Source organism: Balaenoptera borealis (genome assembly GCF_965194805.1).
Source record: "Balaenoptera borealis genome assembly, chromosome: 2".
Classification (NCBI taxonomy): Eukaryota; Metazoa; Chordata; class Mammalia; order Artiodactyla; family Balaenopteridae; genus Balaenoptera; species Balaenoptera borealis.
Window position 1 is genome coordinate 62241785 of NC_138867.1, and position 22264 is coordinate 62264048.

The window sequence follows — 22264 nt, forward strand, 5'->3', positions numbered from 1 at the left end:
TTGATAGGGATTGCATTGAATCTGTAGACTGCTTTGGGTAGTATAGTCATTTTCACAATGTTGATTCTTCCAATCCAAGAACATGGTATATCTCTCCATCTGTTTGTATCATCTTTAATTTCTTTCATCAGTGTCTTATAGTTTTTTGCATACAGGTCTTTTGTCTCCTTAGGTCGGTTTATTCCTAGATATTTTATTCTTTTTGTTGCAATGGTAAATGGGATTGTTTCCTTAATTTCACTTTCAGATTTTTATCATTAGTATATAGGGATGCAAGAGATTTCTGTGCATTAATTTTGTATCCTGCTACTCTACCAAATTCGTTGATTAGCTCTAGTAGTTTTTTGGTAGCATCTTCAGGATTCTCTACGTATAGTATCATGTCATCTGCAAACAATGACAGCTTTGCTTCTTCTTTTCTGATTTGGATTCCTTTTATTTCTTTTTCTTCTCTGATTGCTGTGGCTAAAACTTCCAAAACTATGTTGAATAATAGCAGTGAGAGTGGGCAACTTTGTCTTGAACCTGATCTTAGAGGAAATGGTTTCAGTTTTTCACCATTGAGAACGATGCTTGCTGTGGGTTTGTCATATATGGCCTTTATCATGTTGAGGTAGGTTCCCTCTATACCTACTTTCTGGAGGGTTTTTTATCATAAATTGGTGTTGAATTTTGTTGAAAGCTTTTTCTGTATCTATTGAGATGATCATATGGTTTTTCTCCTTCAATTTGTTAATATGGTGTATCATATTGATTGATTTGTGTATATTGAAGAATCCTTGCATTCCTGGGATAAACCCCACTTGATCATGGTGTATGATCCTTTTAATGTGCTGTTGGATTCTGTTTGCTAGTATTTTGTTGAGGATTTTTGCATCTATGTTCATCAGTGATATTGGCCTGTAGTTTTCTTCCTTTGTGACATCTTTGTCTGGTTTTGGTAATAGGGTGATGGTGTGGATGGCCCACTTCTAAGGGGACTCATCACATGTCTGACAGGTTGGTCCTGGCTCTTGGTCAGTTCTTTGCCACATGGGTCTCTCCATAGGGCTTCTTGAGTATCCTCACAACATGGCAGCTGACTTCCCCCAGAGCCCATGATCCAAGAGCAAGTAAAGTGGAAGCCATGGTGTCTTTTATGCCCTAGCCTTGTCAGTCACACACAATATCCTACTGGTAACACAGGTCTGCTCCATTCAGTGTGGGGAGAGTCTACACAAAGGTGTGAGTACCAGGAGACAAGGATCCTTGAAGGCTGGCTACCACTGAAACTTTGCAGAGAATGGGTATGGTTTTAGCTGACAAGGGAAGTATAATTGTTGGACTTGTTAATAGCTAGTCCTGACAATAAACATGAGCTAAGGTTCAGGCCTGTGGCATGGATGCATGCCACTTGCCCAAACACATTCTACCTGCTTGCTTTCAGTCTAGTCACCATGACTGCCTAAGGTTCAGACTGCCTTGTTTGGCGCAAGAATAAATTTGGGCAACTAACAAGCATTCATGTTTTCCTTCCTTGCCATCAGTATAAACAACTCAGTTTCACTTTCTATTTTCAGGGAAAGAATTTCCTTAGCTATCTTCTGTAATTTATGTCAGTGTTTAACAACCTTCATGTTAGGGTTTTTTTTTTTTTTAATATTCTTTTAATATCGTTTAAGTTACTCTTCTTCAGTTGATTGCATCAGTGACAAAAAGCAAGTGGCAGCTTCTTCTCTAACAAAATTCCTCAATATACTCAATGCCATTAAGTTACTTATTTTCCTCTGGTGAGATAATTCCAGTTTGGTTAAACATTTTCTCATGCTGACAGGGATGGGGATTGTGTGTGTGTGTGTGGGTGTGGGTGTTGGTGTGGGCGTGCACTTTTTATTAAGGAAAATTTCAAGTGTATAGAAAATAGGAAAGTAGAATACTCTAAAGAACTTCCATGTACCCAGCACTCACCTTCAACAGTTCCCTGACTCATGGCCAATCTGGTTTAATGTCTTTTCTACCCACTTTTCACCATATCACCCACCTCCCACCCACTGGATTCTTTTGAGCAAATAGCAGAAATCTTCTCGTTTCAGCCAGGAAAATAGATGTTTGACTTGTGGAAAGGAAATGAACATTCAAACTCTTGTCTTTAGAATTCCTCTTCTTTTTGATGCTCAGCTTTAGTCTGTGGGTAAAAGGCAAGATAAATGCCTTTAATTCAGCGGAGAACTCAGGGGTGTAAGGACATCATTTAAGGGAGAGAGAAGGGAAATTCTCCTTTCTGTAATTGTTGGGGCAGAGACATCTGACTTTCCTGGTGGGAATGTGTGACCAAGTATCTAAACCTGTTTTTCTGGATAGCGAGGGTGAGGAGAGGAAGCGTGGCTCTCCTTGAAATGACCCCAGGGACCTCTGCTCTCACCTTATTGTCACCTTGTTTCCTGAAAGATGGGAATCCCACACCAGCCCGCTCACACTCACTGTTGAACCTTAAACTAATTTTCGAATAAAAATTGTTTTAAAAGGAAAAGGAGCTTCAGAGCCATTTAGCCCAAGGTTGTCATATCCCTCCACTGCAGAAGGAGGCCCAGTTAGGTCATGTACCTCAGGTTTGGTTTAGTATTTAATAATCTGTAATGTATTTTTCAGTAATATTTTGAGTATTTGTCTTGAATTATATAATCTCTTACAGACTCTATCCAGCACTGGGTAAATACTTGCTACCTAATTGTGTGTGTGAAAAGGGCTTTATAAGCTGGAAAGTGCCTTAGGAAAGTCTGTGACTATTATAGCCAAGTCAGTATTTGAGTGGTTCGAATGCTTTGTCAACTCTGTGATTTTTAAAACACTTCATTTTTTTGTTATGAAAGTAAAGTATGGCTATTACTGAAGATTTAAAATTACCAAAACCAAGAATAACACAAGCAGAAAGAAAAAAAAACCTTAAAAAAAACCTGTTAACATTTTTGCATATTTCCTTTATCTTTTCTTATGCATGTATAAAAACATAACACGATAATTTTGAATCTAGAATTTTATATGCTAATTTTACAATTCAACACTTTACCTTTAAAGACTTGCCTAGGGACTTCCCTCGTGGTCCAGTGGGTAAGACTCCACGCTCCCAATGCAGGGGGCCTGGGTTTGATCCCTGGTGGGGAAACTAGATCCCGCATGCTGCTGCAACTACGAGTTCTCATGCCACAGCTAGAAAAAGATACCCTGCATGCCGCACCTAACACCTGGAGTAGCCAAAATAAATAAATAAAAAATATTAAAATAAAATGAAATAAAATAAAGACTTGCCTAATATGAAGATAGATTATAATTTTAAACACTGTATAATTACAATTGATGTTTTAATTGAAAAAGCAACTTAACAGCAACATTAAAATTTTTTAAAAATTTATTTTGTTGAAGTATAGTTGATTTACAATGCTGTGTTAGTTTCTGCTGTACAGCAAAGTGATTCAGTTATACACATATATATTTTTTTTCATATTCTTTTCTATTATGGTTTATTACAGAATATTGAATATATTTCCCTGGGCTATATAGGAGGACCTTGTTGTTTATTCATCCTATATATAATAGTTTGCATCTGCTAATCCGAAACTCCCAGTCCATCCCTCCCCCAGACCCCCTCTCCTTTGGCAACCACAAGTCTGTTCTCTATGTCTATGACTCTGTTTCTGTTTCGTAGATAAGTTCATTTGTGTCATATTTTAGATTCTACATATAAGTGATATCATATGGTACTTGTCTTTCTCTTTCTGACTTACTTCACTTAATATGATAATCTCTAGGTCCATCCATGTTGCTGCAAATGGCATTATTTCATTCCTTTTATGGCTGAGTAGTATTCCATTGTGTATATATACCACATCTTTAAAAAAAATTTTTATTTTATATTGGAGCATAGTTGATTAACAATGTTGTGTTAGTTTCAGGTGTACAGCAAAGTGATTCAGTTATACATATACATGTATCTATTCTTTTTCAAATTCTTTTCCCATTTAGGTTATTACAGAATATTGAGCAGCATTCCCTGTGCTATACAGTAGGTCCTTGTTGGTTATCTATTTTAAATATAGCAATGTGTACATGTCAACCCCAAATTCCCAATCTATCCCTCCTCCCCACCCTTCCCCCTGGTAACCATAAGTTCATTCTCTAAGTCTGTGAGTCTGTTTCTGTTTTGTAAATAAGCTCATTTGTATCATTTTTTTTTTTTAGATTCCACATATAAGCGATATCATATGATATGTCTTTCTTTGTCTGACTTACTTCACTTAGTATGATAATCACCGGCTCCATCCATGTTGCTGCAAATGGCATTATTTCATTCTTTTTAATGGCTGAGTAATATTCCATTTTATATATGTACCTTATCTTCTTTATCCATTCATCTGTTGATGGACATTTAGGTTGTTTCCATGTCTTGGCTATTGTAAATAGTGCTGCTATGAACATAGGGGTGCATGTATCTCTTTGAATTGTAGTTTTGTCCATATGTATGCCCAGGAGTGGGATTGCTGTGTCATATGGCAACTTTATTTTTAGTTTTTGAGGAACCTCCATATTGTTCTCCATAGTGGCTGCACCAATTTACATTTGCACCAACGGTGTAGAAGGGTTCCCTTTTCTCCACATCCTCTCCAGCATTTATTGTTTGTGGACTTTTTAATGAATGGCCATTCTGACGGGTGTGAAGTGGTACCTCACTGCAGTTTTGATTTGCATTTCTCTAATAATTAGCGATGTTGAGCATATTTCATGTGCCTATAGGCCATCTGGAGAAATGTCTGTTTAGGTCTTCTGCCCATTTTTTGATTGGGTTGTTTGTGTTTTTTTGTTATTGAGTTGTATGAGCTGCTTGTATACAGTAAGACCCCTACACACAAACGAGTTCTGTTTTGAGAGCACATTCGTAAGTTCAATTTGTTCGTTAAGTCCAACAAAGTTAGCCTAGGTACCCAACTAACACAATCAGCTATATAATACTGTACGATAATAAGTTTATAATACTTTTCACACAAATAGCACATAAAAAACAAACACAAAAAATAAAGAAAACATTTCTAATCTTACAGTACGGTACCTTGAAAAGTACAGTAGTACAGTATAACAGCTGGCATACAGGGGCTGGCATCAAGTGAACAGGCAAGATGAGTTACTGACTGGAGGAGGGAGAGGAGGTGGGAGATGGTAGAGCCAAAGAATGGTCAGCAATAGAAGGAGGGCAAGCTGCAATTTCACTCACGCCTGATGTTGATGGCACAGGTTCTGGTTCCTTGCTGGATTCAATTCTATCTACCCTCTTGAAAAAAAAGATCCAGTGATGTCTGGGTAGTAGCTCTTTTTTTCTCATCATAGATGACATGATAGCACTGGATTGCATTCTGAATGGCTGCTGCAGTCTTCATATATATTCTACATTCGGGTTCTGTGCCTCAGAAACTAATAGTTCCTCCTCAAGTAAAGAAAATCCCTTGCCATTTCCTGCATCGTGAATCTCTTCAGTTCTTCAGTTACTTTTTCTTCCTCTTGTCACTCTACTCTCTCAATTATTTTCACTTTTGTTTCCATCATTATCACTTGGTGCTTCTTAGCAGTACCAGCTACATCACTGCTGCTTTTACGCTTGCTCCAGACATCCAGGGCTTGAAATAAAGATACTGTACTACTGTACTCTATACAGTACTATACAGTAAAGTACATAAAAGCACAACCACTTGTAGAGGATGCATGCACGTGCCTATGTACGCCAGACACGTGAACTAACTTACGTGATTGGACATGCGAACGCATGTTTACATCTTTGAAAGTTCGCAACTTGAAGGTTTGTATGTAGGGGACTTACTGTATTTTGCAAATAAAGCCCTTGTCGGTCACATCATTTGCAAACATTTTCTCCCAGTCCGTAGGTTGTCTTCTCATTTTGTTTATGGCTTCCTTTGCTGTGCAATAGCTTATAGGTTTGATTAGGTCCCATTTGTTTGTTTTTGCTCTTATTTCTGTTGCCTTGGGAGACTGACCTAGGAAAACATTGGTATGATTTATGTCAGAGAATATTTTGCCTATGATCTCTTCTAGGAGTTTTATGGTGTCATGTCTTATATTTTAAGCCATTTTGAGTTTATTTTGTGTATGAAGTGAGGGTGTGTTCTAACTTCATTGATTTACATGCAGCTGTCCAGCTTTCCCAACACCACTTGCTGAGACTGTTTTTCTCCATTGTATATTCTTGCCTCTTTTGTCAAAGATTAATTGACCATAGGTGTGTGGGTTTATTTCTGGGCTCTCTGTTCTGTTCCATTGATCCATAAGTCTGTTTTTCTCCATTGTATATTCTTGCCTCTCTTGTCAAAGATTAATTGACCATAGGTGTGAGGGTTTATTTCTGGGCTCTCTGTTCTGTTCCGTTGAGCCATATGTCTGTTTTTGTGCCAATACCATGCTGTTTTGATTACTGTAGCTTTGTAGTATTGTCTGAAGTCTGGGAGGGTTATGCTTCCTGCTTTGTTCTTTTCCTCAGGCTTGCTTTGGCAATTCTGGGTCTTTTATGGTTCCATATAAATCATTTTAGGATTATTTGTTCTAGTTCTATGAAAAATGCCATGGTAATTTGACAGGGATTGCATTGAATCTGTAGGTTGCTTTGGGTAGTATGGCCGTTTTAACAATAATCTTCCAACCCAAGAGCATGGGATATCTTTCCATTTCTTTGAATCATCTTCAATTTCCTATATTAATGTTTTATAATTCTCAGCATGTGTCTTTCACCTCCTTGTTCATGTTTATTCCTAAGTATTTTATTTAATTATTTTTGGATGTGATTTTTAAAGGGATTGTTTTTTTACTTTTCCTTTGTGATATTTCATTGTTAGTGTAAAGAAATGCAACCGATTTCTGTATATACTCTTATATCCTGCTACCCTGCTTAATTCATTTATCAGTTCTAGTAGTTTTTGTGTGGAGTCTTTAGGGTTTTATATATATAGTATCATGTCACCTGTATATAATGACAATTTTACCTCTTCCCTTCCAATTCAGATACGTTTTATTTCTTTTTCTTGTCTGATTGTTGTGGCTAGGACTTCCAATACTATGCTGAATAGAAGTGGCGAGAGTGGGCATCCTTGTCTTGTTCCAGATTTTAGGGGGAAGGCTTTCAGCTTTTCACCATTGAGTATTATGTTGGCTATGGGTTTGTCATAAATAGTTTTTATTATGTTGAGGTATGGTCCCTTTATACCCACTTTGGTAACAGCTTTTATCATGAATGGATGTTGAATTTTATCAAATGCTTTTCCTGCATCTATTGAGAAAGAATTTTTAAATCATCCATAATTCTATTAAATAACTATTAAAACTATTTTCATTTTCCTTCTTTCTATATGTACACAAATTTTCCATTGTAGCATACATATGATTTTTATTTTACTATTTTCACTTGTTTTGCTAAAAAAATTTTTTTGCATCCCTGTAGTCTTTTTTTCTTTTGCATTTCTGTAGTCTTTATAATTCTACTTTTAAATGGCTGCATGGTTTAATTTTTTTGTCAGACAAACATGGATTTGAATCTCAGTTTGCTATAATCTAGTTATGTGATTCTGGGAAAGTTTTTTCTTTCTTTTTTGAAGTGCTTTATTGAGTTATAATTGACATACAATAAACTGCATGTATTTGAAATGCAAACTTTAAGTTCTGACATGTATACACCTGTAAAACCATCATCACAATCAAGATAATGAACATATTCATCATGCCCAAAAGATTCTTCCTGCCCTTTTGTAATCTCTCCCTCTTACCCCATATAATTATTTTCGACTCGCCCATGTCATTGTTATGAAAGTGACAGAACATTTGAACCAGGTTACTTAAAAAGACAAAACTGGAAATGTTGGAAGGAGACAGCTTAACCTCCTGTATGACTCTGGCCTGGCCTCAGAGGCAGACCCTCCTAGGAATCTGTGGCAGGCTCAAGCACCTTTAGGGTGTCAGTCGTATCCCAGGTAATATTGATGGCTTATTTTTCACATATTTCCTTTTTTTCAGGCTCCATGGCCAAAGCCCCACTTTCCAGCAGCTCTGCTCTTTTTGCCTCCCACTTGTGGATTTTCAATAGCTCTTTTTTCTCTACAATAGTCCTTACTTTTAAACTCTCCCATATCTGATATTTCCATTTCTCTCATTCTTTGCATGCTATCCTGGATGTGAAGTTATAGCTTTTAGTCCTAAGGGTTATGACACACACTGGAAATTGAAAAGTAAAACTGTAATTAATGACTCATAGAGCAAGTAAGGTGCTGCTGGAGGACCCCTCTGGGCTATGAACAGGTATGTCTGCCCTGCCCGCCCTGGGATTTCCTGTCACCTGTAAATTTGTGTCACTGGCCTGACAGGGTCCTGTTGAGACTTTTGACATTATCTTTGTTTCTGAAAGTCTCCTGCAGGGCAGAGACTGGGGCTGGCTTACAACACAGACAAGTTCCTGAAGAAGGGCCATGCTCGATTTACTGTATCAAGCACACTCTGGGAATTAGAGGGCTTCCAGATGCAGTCCTGCAGCCTGACACCAAGGGGCAGCATATACCAAAGGAAACATCTAGCTCTGCTAAAGCCAAGCAGAAACAAAGCAGAAACCACCTTGCTTTTAAACCCCAAGAGCAAAGCACACAGAGGCCATATTCTCATCTCTCGAATCAGGTTACAGCATTACAGTTTTAAACATCTATTAAGAGTTTTACCTGCCAATTGAATTTTCCAAGAAGTTAATTTGTTGTTGAACATGATTTAAATATAATACTGCTGAGACCCACATACTCTGTAAGACTTACCCATTTTAGTGCATTTATAACTTCAGCAGCTTAACCTGAAAATAGTTCCAAATTCACACTCTTTCTATTCTTTTAAATGACTGTTGTCTGTCTGTCTCCTTTTCTTTCATGAAGCAAATTTTGTATGTGGAATAAAGGCAATCAAATAATTCTTTGGACCGTTAAACCAGACAAGGCTCAACTCTTTGGAGAGCTTAGTTTCCCTCTCTGAGGCATTCGTTCATTAATCCATCCATCAGCAAAGATTTCTGAGCATTTCCGTCATATGCTTGACCCTGTGCTAAATGCTGTGGAGTGCAAGGATGAACCAGATATCAATTCTGCCATCAGGGGACCCATTCAAAGTCTAGAGAGTGGGGAGTATGTGGGCAGACCAAAAAAAAAAAAAAGTGACTACAAGAATGTGTGATAAGTGCAATGATAAAAAAGAAAAAGAGATGCTCTGGGGGACAAGTGAGAACAGAGGTGGGCACCTATCAGGGTGAAGGTTGGGGAGTGGGGAAGCTTGCAGGAAAACTTCCAAGAGGAGGTATTTGAACTGAGTCTTAAGGAATAGACAGAATTAGCATTCCAGGCAGTGGCCCAGAATAGCCAAGGCAGGGAAGAACGAGAGAGCACAACATTTTGGTCAGTTTGTAGGCAGGTCAGACCTTTGAATGCCCAGGTGTGTGGGTATTGATTTGTGTTTTGGATAAACTACTCTGACAGCAGAATGGAGCTCAGAATGGAGGAGAATAGTGAGTAGAGAGAGCAGTAAGGAAGCCACCACAGTAATAGAGACCCAAAATTACCAAGTCCTGAAGGTGGTGAGGAATGGAGAGAAATGGATAAGTTCAACTGATATTTAAAAATAGTGCCAGATGCCGGGTGATGGGAACAGCTGGATGACAGAGCCGGTCAATACAGCAGGAGGAGCAGGTGTGGGTGTGGAGAGGGCATGGGTTTTGCTTTGGTCCTAACCAAGTTTGAGAAGCTTGTGGGACACTCTGGTAGGAATGGGGTCCAGCAGGTGGTTGGATAATGGTTTTGGAGCTTAGTAGAGAACTCTGGGCCAAAAGATATGGTCTGGGGAGTGATTGAAATTATAGGAGTAGCTGAAATCGCCAACGTTTAGGAGTTGAAGAAAGTGCATTCAGAGATGGGGAGACTCAGGAAAGTGTGGTCACAAAGCTATAGGGGTATTCTTGGAGGGAAGACCCAACATAAAAAAGACGTCAGCATTCCCTGTGTTCTCTATACTTAACACAACCCCAATACAGATAGCAGTGAGATTTGCTAGGGCAAGGTTCTTCTCCTGTATTTACACAGGACCTGGCATAACATCAGTGCCTGACAAATATTTCGTGACTATACGTAGGGACCTGCATCCAGTGGAATAATATGCAACTTCAGTGAAGAATGGGGTAGATCTACATGCTGATATAGTAAGATTCATATGAAGTTAAAAAAATGAGGGGCACACATGTTGATGCTGTTATGGATATATATATATATGTAATATATATAATTATATAAATGATAAACATATCTTTTTTTTCTGTAAGGATAATAATAGCTGATACATACAAAGCACTCAGTGTGTTCCTGGCACATATTTTAACTCATTTAATCTTTTCTGTTGGGTAGCTACTACTGTGATCCCGTTGATAACAGATTGGGAAACGAAGACACAGAGTGGAAGTGACTAGCCCAGGGTCACACAGGGGCAGAGGTGAGAGCTGGATCCAGGCCGTCCACACTTTCTACCACCGTGATTCTGCTTCTCACACAGGAAAATGTTAACCTAGAAGGACGAGGGTGGGGAATGGTGGAGAGAGAATTTTACTTTTACTTCATACTCTTGAGTATTTAAAATATTATTTTACCATGCACATTATACTCCTTTAATCATAAAAAAACTAATTTAAGAATAGTTTTGAGAATTGGGCTTTAGGTATAAGCTGAGAACATCCCTGGGGACCTCTCCGGAGGGTCCAGTAGGCTGCCTCGTGGTAAGATGGAGGAGGCGGGCTGGTCGAGGACACATCCCAACAGGCTTGTGGAAAGGAAATACAAAGGAGATACTGGTTTGCTTTCCATATAATTAAAGTTCAGCCCTGAGAGCACAGCCAGCATTTAAAGCACAGCAGCCAGTTTCTGGCTTTGGTTTTTCCAGTGACTTATTCTTTGTTAAGTTTCTCTCATTTAGAAATCCCCTGCTGTGGATTCGTACATGCATGGCTTCTACGGCTTCATTCCATGGATTTCAATTTTTTTAGTTCTTGACTAGGCAATACAGTCCTGTAACTGAAGAAGTTAAAATCAGTTTAAAAGGGGTAAATGAGAAATCTTACTCCCAACCGCTCTGTTTCCACCTTGGCCCTTACAGCTACTACTTTTTTTTTTACTTTCTTTGGTAACCTTTCACTGATTCCTTAGACAAATTCAAGTATATATACGCATATATATTCTTAGCTTTATTTCTTTCCTACACCCCCAGGGTCGCTGCTTTGTTCCTTTTTAAATTGGCACGTGGAGGGCTTCCTCTTTTTTTTTTTTAACAGCTACACAATTCACTGTCCACTGGGGTAGTTTAACGAGTCTGCTCTGAGCATATTCCCTTGACCTTGCTATTGGCTTTGCCGAGGAGTCTCCAAGTTTGAACCAGTGTTTCTTCTCTGTTCCTCTATTTTTAGAGTTCTTCCCAGTCATCAGCTTCCTAGCAACTGACTGCATTTGTACCCACACTCTCCGTAATGAGGGGTACCTGAAGGCTCCTCTTTCCCTCCTTGCCTTCTCCTCCAGGGCACACAGTGGGGGCCAGCCCTTCCCTGATGGCCCATGGGGCAGCAGCTCACACCTCTTCCTTCTCATGATTAAAAACAGACTCAGAGTTACTTCCACTTGAATCTCTTGTCACTGCCAAGTTTCATCTTCTTGGGAACAAACATGCTGGGGTGAAACCCCCGGGTATATATGCTTATAGTTTAATTGTAAACACCTGTTGACAGAGCCCTGCACTGGCTGAACAGGTATGTATTTCCTTCCTCTTTTTGTTTATTTTTAATCTGTGTTTATCATGACTCTGTATTTGTTGTCTGATTACTAACTTCCAAACACTTTGAATCCGCTCCATCGTTGGGGAGTGGGGATTAGGGAGGAGAAAAGCTCACCCACAATGATCTCTGCCCTAGATGGGCAGAATGCTTGGTTAATTGCCGATGATCATGGTTTAACAACCGTCACCTGGGGCGTGGGCTGACCCAGGGACGGCATCCGTTTTAATGAAGGCGTTGATGTTTCCCCACCCACTTATCCTTCACAAATGTTCTTTCCCTGGCTTTGGTGGCCTGCCCTCGTCCATTCTGCTGCCAACACGCCCACCCAGCTGGAGGTTGCCATGGACACCATGAAGATTAGAATCTTCCACGCTACTCCTGCAAGGAAGGGGACAGGTTCAAGATCAACAAGGGGGAGCTGAAAATGCTCCTGCAGCAAGACCTCACAGAATCCCTCTCGGTGAGTCTGGCTTTTCTCCCCACGCAGTCGAGGGTGGATGCGTTGCACGTTCAGAGATAGCCTCCATGTACACCAACTCCTGTGTCCTGCCACACACTGTATAATTCCTATCGAGATCCTAAATACAGGGAAGCAAACACTAGAGACCTTTGTTTTCTGTGTCTGTAGGCATGTGCGCTTTTCTGTAGTGCCTAGGGTTAGGGTTTCCAGTGTTGGAAATTATATTTGAGGCTTTTATCAATTATTCAATGTCGTAGTACAGCAAAGGTATAGCTAGTTATACTAGGAGTTATAACTAGTGACGCAAGTTATACCCGGAGCTCTGTCCTGCTGTCTATAAATGAATAAATATTATGTTTGGGGCCAGAAATGAAGCCTGGGATACTTTATGATGTGATGGCAAATTTTCTAGTGAATAACAAATACCAGGTGAGTTTGTCAGCCAAGAGCAAGCTGATTGGGATTGACCGAAAGGGTGTGTCCGGCCAGTGACCAGTTGGGTAGCAAATAGATTTACATCTCAAAACAGCCAGGAGTTCAATAAAACCACACGTGAAACCTTACAATGGAGCGTTTAGAACCTGCTCTCAAGAAAATGCTTACTCTTGTGTTTTTGGAGTTGCCTTGAATTGATTTTAGCACGTGTAATAGCCTGGCATGATGTTATTCTGTCCAAAGCCTGTGTTAAGACGATAGTAATTATAATTATGACACTCTTTTATCCCCACCCTCTATGGGAAAAGCTTAAAGTAAAAATTTTTAACATACAATGCCTTTTTAGTAATTTTAAGAGTCCCTGAGAACATTTTTCTTTTGCAAATTCAGTTTGGCTACTGTATTACATAACATTTAGAATAAAAGACTCGGTAGGCCACACTTGGCACATTGATTTATTCAAGTGAAATTTATAATTGTTTTTGATTGAGTTGATTTTGATCAATTCAATTTAAATTTCCAACCATTTAATGGTTGGCAGCTAATGAGAGGACAATGGGGAGTTCTTGGAGGAAGTAAATTATACTTTTGGAAACATTTCTCATCAGCCTCTTATAATAGGAAAGGTAGGTGCTTCACCACCCCACCCTTTCTGAACCCTGATCTCCTCAATGGGCTCCTTGCTTTCCTCTCCACCTATAAAATGGAGTCATCCTTATAAGATCTACCCTTTATTGGGTGCCTCTGTTTTGTTTTGTGACACACAAAACAGGCTGCCAGCTAAAATATTATATGACCCATGCAATATTTGGGACATACTTATACTAAAAAAGTATTCATTGCTCATCTGAAATCCACAGTTAACTGGGCATCCTGAATTTTTATTTGCTAAATCTAACAACGTGGTGCTAAGCACTTATAAAAGCGTGTTGAAGTAACCCCCAAATTTGTGGGAGATATTTTTTTCCTCATTTGATAAATAAGGACATTTAAAAATGTTAAGTGATTTGCTCCAAGTCCCATTGTTGGTAAATGGCAGAGTCACTCACTATCCTTCTTTGGCTTCAAAGCTTCCTTCTTTTCATGTCCCCCTGATTTCCTCCCCAGGTCCTGGCCCTCAGCCTGTCCAGTAAATGCATTTTCATCAGCAGTGGCTCACTTTGATGTGCTGCTGTTTGCTCCTCTTGGTGTTTAGGTCTGAGGATTATATGACCGGGGGGGCGGGGGGGGGGGGAGGCGGCAGAAGCCCAGACTCATTTAGAATGTGTGCCTGGTTCAAACCTCCCTGCAAATAGGCTCTCAGAAATTGCTTTAGATGCTAAAAATGGAAATGCAAACTGTAATGTAAATAAAAGGAAAATACGATTTCAGTTGTCATTATGAACCTCAGAGCCTGGGAGTTAGAAATTTTCTTTTTCCTTTTAGTGTCAAAAGGATCTCGAGTTGGTTGATAAGATAATGCAGGACCTGGATGCCAATAAGGACAATGAAGTGGATTTTAATGAATTTGTGGTCACGGTGGCAGCTCTGACAGTTACTTGTAATGATTACTTTGTAGAACAATTGAAGAAGAAAGGAAAGACAAGTAGTAAGCTAATCTAAAGGCAGAAATATATCCACAGTTATTTACCGACTGTTCATCTATACCCTCCAGATCCATAGTCATAGTAATGCCATTTATAGCTATAATATACATATAATTAGTTGCTGGTATTAGTAAATGATGCATACCTTAATATATTGACTTTAAATAAATATTCCAAATCTTATATGTCCTTCTTGAAATTTTCCTATATTTTTTTTTAATTGAAGAGTAGTTGGTTTACAATGTTGTGTTAGCTTGAGGTGTACATCAAAGTGATTCAGTATCTATTCTTTTTCAGATATTTTTCCATTATAATTTATTACATGATATTGAATACATTGGGTTGGCCAAAAAGTTTGTTCAGGTTTTTCCGTATCATCCTACAGAAAAACCTGAACGAACTTTTTGGCCAACCCAATAGTTCCCTGTGCTATACAGTAGCTCCTTGTTGTTTATTTTACATATAGTAGTGTGTATCTATTCATCTCAAGTAATGATGTTATATACTTTTTTTGTCTGTCAAAGAGAGAGCATCACAAAAATTTAGCTCTTTCAAATGAGACTAGAACTCAGCAAATTTCTCAGACAGACGTTCATCATCCTTAAATTGTACTTTGAAATTATCCTATTAAAGAAATGAAGTGGCTCTTGCACCCTCCTGTGATTCTGCTTCAAGAAGAAGCTGTGAGGGTCTGTAAGCAGAAAGGCTGATAAGTGGAAGGAAGTGCTGGCTTTTGCAGTGAGTTAGCTCAGGGAAGGAGTGAGTCCAGGACTAGGTGCTCAAGCCAAGAGAGTGCGACCAGCAACCCTTGGGGGCTGGTGTAGAAATACCTCCTTGTCCCTGCGGTCAGGTGATTCTGAGGCAAGTGTCTTAACCCCATTTCCCAGGGCTTCCCCTGGGCTGAGCTTCTGTGGCCCCCGGGGGAGGAGGGCTTGGTCTCGCACCTGCTATGGGCTGCCTTCCCTTCCTGGTCTCGCTGTGAAGCCCCACCCATGTGTCCTGCATCTCTCAAACTACTTGTGTCAGGGTCTGCTTGGGGGAAACCCAAACTGTGACAGATCCTTTGCAGCGGTCCCCAACCTTTTTGGCACCAGGGACCGGTTTCGTGGAAGACAGGTTTTCCACAGTCAGACGGGACGCAGGTGGGGGCGGGTGGGGGGATGGTTCAGGCGGAAATGCGAGCTATGGGGGGCAGCAGGTGAAGCTTCCCTCGCTTGCCCGCTGCCCACCTCCTGCTGTGCGGACCAGTTCCTAGCAGGCCACGAACTGGTACCCGTCCGCGGCCCGGGGGTTGGGGACCCCTGCTTTGGAGAATTTAAGAAAGGGAATGGTGTGATTATATTTATAATTTTAAGTGCTTATCCCAGCCACCGTGTGAAGAAAGGGCTAGAGAGAGGGCAAGCGTGGAAGAGGGTGACCTGCTAGGAGGCCGAATGCTGTGGTCTGAGGGAGAGACGATGGTATCTCCGGCTGGGGTCTGAGCAATGCAGGTGAAGAGAAGCAGTTGAATTTTCTGTCTTTTGGAGGTGGGAGTGATAGGACTTGCTGAGGGACTGGTAACGAAGTGTAGGAAAAGAGAGCAGTCCAGGACGATAGAACGGGTACTGCTATTGCCTATCTGAGTCCATTCTACCTTTCTTCCATATATCAGAGCCCTGATTTGTGCAGGGTAACAATGTGCTTAGCTAAAAAGGCATATTTCCCAGCTTCTCTTGTATCTGAGGTAGAGCTTGTAACACAGTTCTGGGCAATGAGAGATAAGCAGAAATCTACTAGGAATTTCTGGGAGTGTTTTGCTCTTTCCATATAGGCTCTGTGCCTTCCACCTTGTTAATTCCTTCCTTTTCTTTCCATTGGCATGTGAATGTGAGGCTGGAGGTGGGGCTGCCGTCTTGCAACCATGAGGAAGGTGAAGAAAAAAGACGGAAGGAGCTGGGACATTGTTGGCTTAGGGGGACCAGTGCACAGCTCTGGTCTGCCTGCCTCTGGTCCTCTTATTATATGAAAATAAACAAACAAAAAAACCCTGCTCTCTGGTTAAGCTGGATTCTGTTAACACGCAGCTGAATGCAATCCCTAACGTTTAGATTTTTGGTCAAGCAAATGATGCAATTTACTAAATGGGAAAGACTGGGGTACGAGGGGCTTTATGTGGGGACATTGAGGGGAATAGCTCTGTTTGAAATCTCTATTGAACATCCAAGTGGAGATATCATATGTGCAGTTGCATATATGATCTAGTCCAGAGCTCAGGGTAAACGGGACTGGAGATACAGATTTGGGAGTCATTAGCATCTAGATGGTATTAAGCCACAGGACTAGAGGAGCTCACTGAGGATGAGAATGTGGATAGAGAAGAAGAAAGGTCCAACAGTTAGCTTTCAGGAGGAAGAGGAGCCAGCAAATGATACACCAAAGGCATAGTCAGGGAGTAGAAGGAAAACCAGGTAAGCGCAGTATTTCAGAAGCCTAGGGGAGAAAGTCTCTGGAGAAGGAAAGAGGGTGAAATCCACTGAGAGGAGGAGTAAGTTGAGAACAGAGACCTGACCTTTAGATTTGCCAAGGTAGAGATCATCAGTAACATCAATGACCCTGACCAAAGTGATTCTGCTTACAGAGGTGCCTATCTCCCTATCTGGCTGATAGTAGGTGCTCAATAAATATTTAATAAACAAATAAAGGAATCTGCCAATTGTTGACTTTCTAGTGCTAAGACCTATCATTTTGTTCTTTAAATAGGACTTTTTTTGTTTGTTTCCCTTAAGCCCATTCTGAGCAGACAGGACAGAGAGAATTTAGAGGTCAGAACATTCTAGAGAAGTGTATACCCTTGGCATTTATTTACTCCTGTCAAAACGTTGGAAGAAAAAATGAGAAGAAAAAATTGAACACTTGTTTCAGAGATGTTTAGGCTCTTTTCTTACAAGCAGGCATATTACTTATGCAAGAGAAGGTCTGACTATTTCTCAGGGACCTTTAAACTTTTCATTTAATTTGGTCCAAAGTTTACATATTCAAAAATGGGCCACTAAATCATGAGAAGTAAATCCAAAAATTTCCTCATGTTCTATTCAAGGAAGGACATTCTCAACAGAGAGAAATAAATGGAAAAGCAATGTTCATTTCATGGTGTTTCTAAAAATTGATGAAAAGTTAGGAAAAGCAATTTATGTGTCAAAGTAGATTTCAAATGAGTAAGAATTACATGACGTACCAAAAGCTCTTTTCTAGTAAAGGAGAGGCTTTCTTTTGTGCGTGTGTGTTAGGTACTTACAATAAGTTTGTAGGAGGCAAAATTGATTGTTTCTTCTGCCAGAAGCATTGGCCTTGCATTTGCTGGAGCTTAAATCAGCTTTAAACAATATTCAAGGGTCATCTCTAAATTAGCACATTCTGATGTTTAACATTTTCTCAATGTGGTTATTGGAAGACAAGGCTTGTGGAAGACAATAGCCTACGTCTGCTTGGGGCCCTGCGCTTGAGATATGCCTGACAATACAAACAGCTAGAAAGCATTAAAGAAAAACAAAAACCTTAAGTTTTAGTTTTAAAAACAGATTTTGTTTTTCCTTAAGAATCATGGGGTTAAGGAAGGCTTTCCAGAGGCAAAGAAATGGGTCAAGGATATTAAAGAGAGAACTTGGACAAAGTCACACAGGTATGAAAGAACAGGACGTGTTGGGGGGAATGCTGTTGTTTGGGGCACCCTAGGGTATGGGGTGTGGGAGAGCAGGAAATGGGGCTGGAGCGGTAGACAGGGCTCAGAATCAGAAAGGGCCTTGGGTGTTAATGTGAGAAATTTGAAATTTATCCTGAATGTTATGAGAAACCATGTAGGATTTTATGTATTTTTTTTTCTTATTACTTAGAGCAGTTTTTATGTTTCTAAATGTCCCCCTAAAATATTTGAATCTCTAAAGCAGTGGTTTTGAACTCTAACTTCACATTACACTCACCCAAGGTATTGCATAAAAATGTAGATGAATATAAGCTCCACCCCCACTAAGATTCTGATTCAATTGGTCTGGGAACAGGACCCAGGAATCAGCATTTTAAAAAGAGCACCAGGTGATTCTAAATGCAAACAGGGTTGAAAATCACTCCTTTTTATGGTGACTTGCTTAATCAAGTAATCAGATCAACTTCTGGCTGAGAAGTGTGTAGGATAGTGGCTGCTCCAACTTTAATGTGTGTGAACCATCTGGTGATCCGATTCTGCATCAGTAGGTCTGGGCTGGGGCCTGAGGTTCTGCATTTCTAAGAAACTCCTAGATGTTGACAGTGCTGATAGAAATGCTCTAGGCTCTAGGATGAAGAGGAAAGGGTCGGAACAAAAGTATGGAGGTGCTGTTTTGGAAGCAGGCACCTGTAGAATAGTTCTTGCTGGGGAATACTCTTTTTGGAAGAGTATAAGACAACACAAGGCATTAGGCACAGAGAGGGCTGGGGGAGAGGTGGAAGCAACCAGGAAGGAACATTCCCTAAGGCCCCAGGGGAGGGGGAGGAACAGTCTGCCACCGGACTGCCTTGTGTTGTTACTGAACACAAGTTCATGTGCCGAAGCACAGTGAGGCCAAACAGAAATGTCAGAATTTGGAGCAGAGAAAAGTTTATTGCAGGGCCAAACAAGGAGAATGGGTGGCTGGTGCTCTAAAAAAACCCGACCTCCTCCATGGTTTGGAGGACAAGCTTTTATAAGCAAAATTTGGAGTGAGGGCTGCAGGGTGTGTGACTTTCTTCTGATTGGTTGGTGGTGAGGTAACAGGGTGGTGCTCCAGGAATCTTGTGCTCAGCCTGAAGTCACCATCCTCTACCTGGGTGGGGGCCTTAGTTCTGCAGAAGAACTCAAAGATATTGTTACGTATATTCCTTGAGGAGGAACCAGGATCCTGCACTGTAGTTTCTTGATTTTTGCTACTTTGTTTTTGCATTCCTTCACTTCCCTGATTAGCCACTGTTTGAATCTGCTCTCCTACACCTCATACTCTAGGGTGCCCCAAACCACTGGCATTCTCCCCAACAGGTCCTGTTGCTTCATAACTTCTTATTCTGCAAATAAGAAATGGGGCAGGGGGGTGGACACAGAAAGGCTTTTGTATCCATGAGGGCCCCACAGGGTCCTGCTCAGATTCAAGGTCAAAGGTCTTGGACAAGTTATTTAACTTCTTTAAGCCTCATTTTTCTGGCATGTCTCAACTCTAGTGGCTCACCTATATCAGAATTGACAAGGAACACATTGATCATTGGGATCCCTAGGCCCCACCCCTGTCCAAATGAACAAGAAAGGAGGAAAGGGGTAGGTGAGCATTTGCATTGATAGCAAGCTCTCTCGATGGATATTATGTACCCTCAACTTGCAGAACTAGAACTCTGGTGGTTAAAATAAGATAGCAAGTGCCTGGAACATAATAAGTGCTCAATAAGTGGTAACCACGCGGGTGAAGACGGTGGTAATGGTGACACGTGAGCGCTTCTGGTCCAGCCTCGTTCTGCAGCTCATGGGTTTTATCCAACCTTCTCTCTCAAGTCGGTGCCTCCGGCTGCCTGCCACCAGAAGAGGCTACTGTTCCCCTTGAGTTGTCCCACTTTCTCAGAGTTTCTTTTCAAGAAACAGAACAGTATGCAGTCATTACACACGTGTTTTCAAAGACCATTGACTAAAATGGAAAGTGCCTAGTATATAATATTAACTTTAAATAACAGTGTGTCTGATATGGTCCCAATTTGGTTTCAAAAAAGTGCTATAGCGTGAGTTTTTAAGATACTGCTTTGTTTCTACTTGCAATTTTTATTTTTCTTTATCCCAATCAAGAGGAGAAAGGCTTCCTTACAAAGGGAAGGCCTGGAAATCAAAAGTTGCCTGAAAACCACTTCCTTTTCTAATTTTTGTTTTCCAGAGCTTGAGCCATTAAGGTAATTATGTGAGAGGTCTCCAAGGAAAATGTCAGGAGAAGGGGAATTATCCCAGAAGAAAGGATTTCCCCTGAGCTCTGGAGGAAAGAAGGCGGTTTCTGGTCCCCAGAGTAGTGCAGGCCTCAGCAATTGAATGGCCTCTCCCCGGAATCCTCTTCTACGATTCCCATCTCCTCATCTTCTTTGATATAGATCACCCACTGGAGGAGCATGATCACGTAAGTGTGCACTCGGGGTTTCTACCATCACCTTTTGCAAGTTTTACATAGGTTTCTCCAACTTTCCTTTGGAATGTAGTGTCTATTATCTTGAGGCTTCAGCCAATATTCTAACATCCGGGTATATGTACCTAGAAAAGAGCCTGGAAGGAAACCTACCGAAATGTTCACCATGGATGGTGGCGTTATAGGCTATTTTGATGTTTTCTTTATACTTTTTTCTAATTTCTGATGTTTTAGCAATGAACAATAATCAGAAGAAAGTGATGTTATTTATTTTTATGAGAGGATTCCCACTACTCTAGCTTTACACGCTTTATTCCTCTCTTATGTGCCTCTTACCAACTAGAATGTCTTTTTGTCTGAGACCACTTCCTCAGCCCCGCTTTCCTTTTACAATGTCCTCTTTTGTATTGTCTTACTTGTCTTTCTAACCCTAGCACCTAGCATAGCACCAACATATCAGAGATTTAAGCACATGATCTTTGACATGAACCTATCTTGAGAGTGCCAAGGATTTTCTTTGTTCACATCATCACCATTATAAAGATTTTCACTGGACAGTTATAGCACTGACCAAATAACAGAGCCCCCTTGTTGACAGAGAGCAAATTATCATGTGCTGGACCCTGGAGTTCCACGGGGATAAGCAAGAAACAATCTTTTTTTTTTTTTTTTTTTTTTATTTTTATTTTTGGCTGTGTTGGGTCTTCGTTTCTGTGCAAGGGCTTTCTCTAGTTGTGGCAAGTGGGGGCCACTCTTCATCGCAGCGCGCGGGCCTCTCACTATTGTGGCCTCTCTTGTTGCGGAGCACAGGCTCCAGATGCGCAGGCTCAGTAGTTGTGGCTCACGGGCTTAGTTGCTCTGCGGCATGTGGGATCTTCCCAGACCATGGCTCGAACCCGTGTCTCCTGCATTAGCAGGCAGATTCTCAACCACTGCGCCACCGCGGAAGCCCAAAACAATCTTTTTAAAGGGGTTATTGACAAGCATCCCTGCTAGCAATTCCCAAGTGACAGAAATTTGGTCATCAAATATCACCTAGTATGAGCAAAGAACAGTTGAAAGTTAAGGCCCAAGAACATTTTAAAACCCCTGAAATCTACCTAAGCAGTTTCAATTTTAGAGGTGCTCTTTCCATACAACATTAACATATATAAGTGTACTGGTATTGGCCACAGATGCATCTGACATTTCATTCATTAGGTTGTATTGAAGATTTTTTTTTTTTCAGGGGAAGATAAATTAAAAACACACAAGAAACATCCCTGGATTTTTCCTTAAAAAAGAAAAAAAAGGCTGTTTTTTCCTCATACCGCCACCCCAACCACCACTACTCCCTCCCAGCTCCTGGATGCCACTGATCAGTTTTTTTGTTTCTAAAGTATTGCATTTTCCAGCAGGTCATATAAATGGAATCATGTAGTATATAGCCTTTGAGTCTGGCTTTTTTCACTTAGTGTAATACGTTTGAGATTCATCCCTGATTTTGTGTGTTTCCAATAGTTAATTCTTTTTATTGCTGAGCAGTATTTCATTGTATGAATCTACCATGATTTGTTTATTCATTCACCAACTGAAGGATATTTGGATTGTTTACAATTTTGAGTGACTGTGAATAAATCTGCCATAAATATTGGTGAACAGGTTTTTCTATGGACATAAATTTTCATTTTGCTTGTACCTAAGCATGGGATTCCTGGGTAGTATGGTATTACAAGATTTAAATTTTTAACCTTTCTAATAGGTATGAAGTGGTATCTCCTGTGGTTTTAATTTGCATTTCCTTAAT

At 40.4% G+C, this 22264-nt stretch overlaps 2 protein-coding genes across 2 annotated transcripts in view; both read left to right on the forward strand.

Moving 5' to 3' along the window:
- CRHBP (corticotropin releasing hormone binding protein) overlaps positions 1-22264 on the forward strand; it is a 481877-nt gene that overhangs the window by 139114 nt on the left and 320499 nt on the right. The window lies entirely within an intron of this gene.
- S100Z (S100 calcium binding protein Z) overlaps positions 4540-22264 on the forward strand; it is a 36844-nt gene continuing 19119 nt past the window's right edge. Inside the window, 3 exon segments of the mRNA XM_082378573.1 lie at positions 4540-12229; positions 12232-12320; positions 14181-20472. Coding sequence (XP_082234699.1) covers positions 12127-12229; positions 12232-12320; positions 14181-14357 — 369 coding nt within the window. The 5' untranslated portion in view covers positions 4540-12126 and the 3' untranslated portion in view covers positions 14358-20472.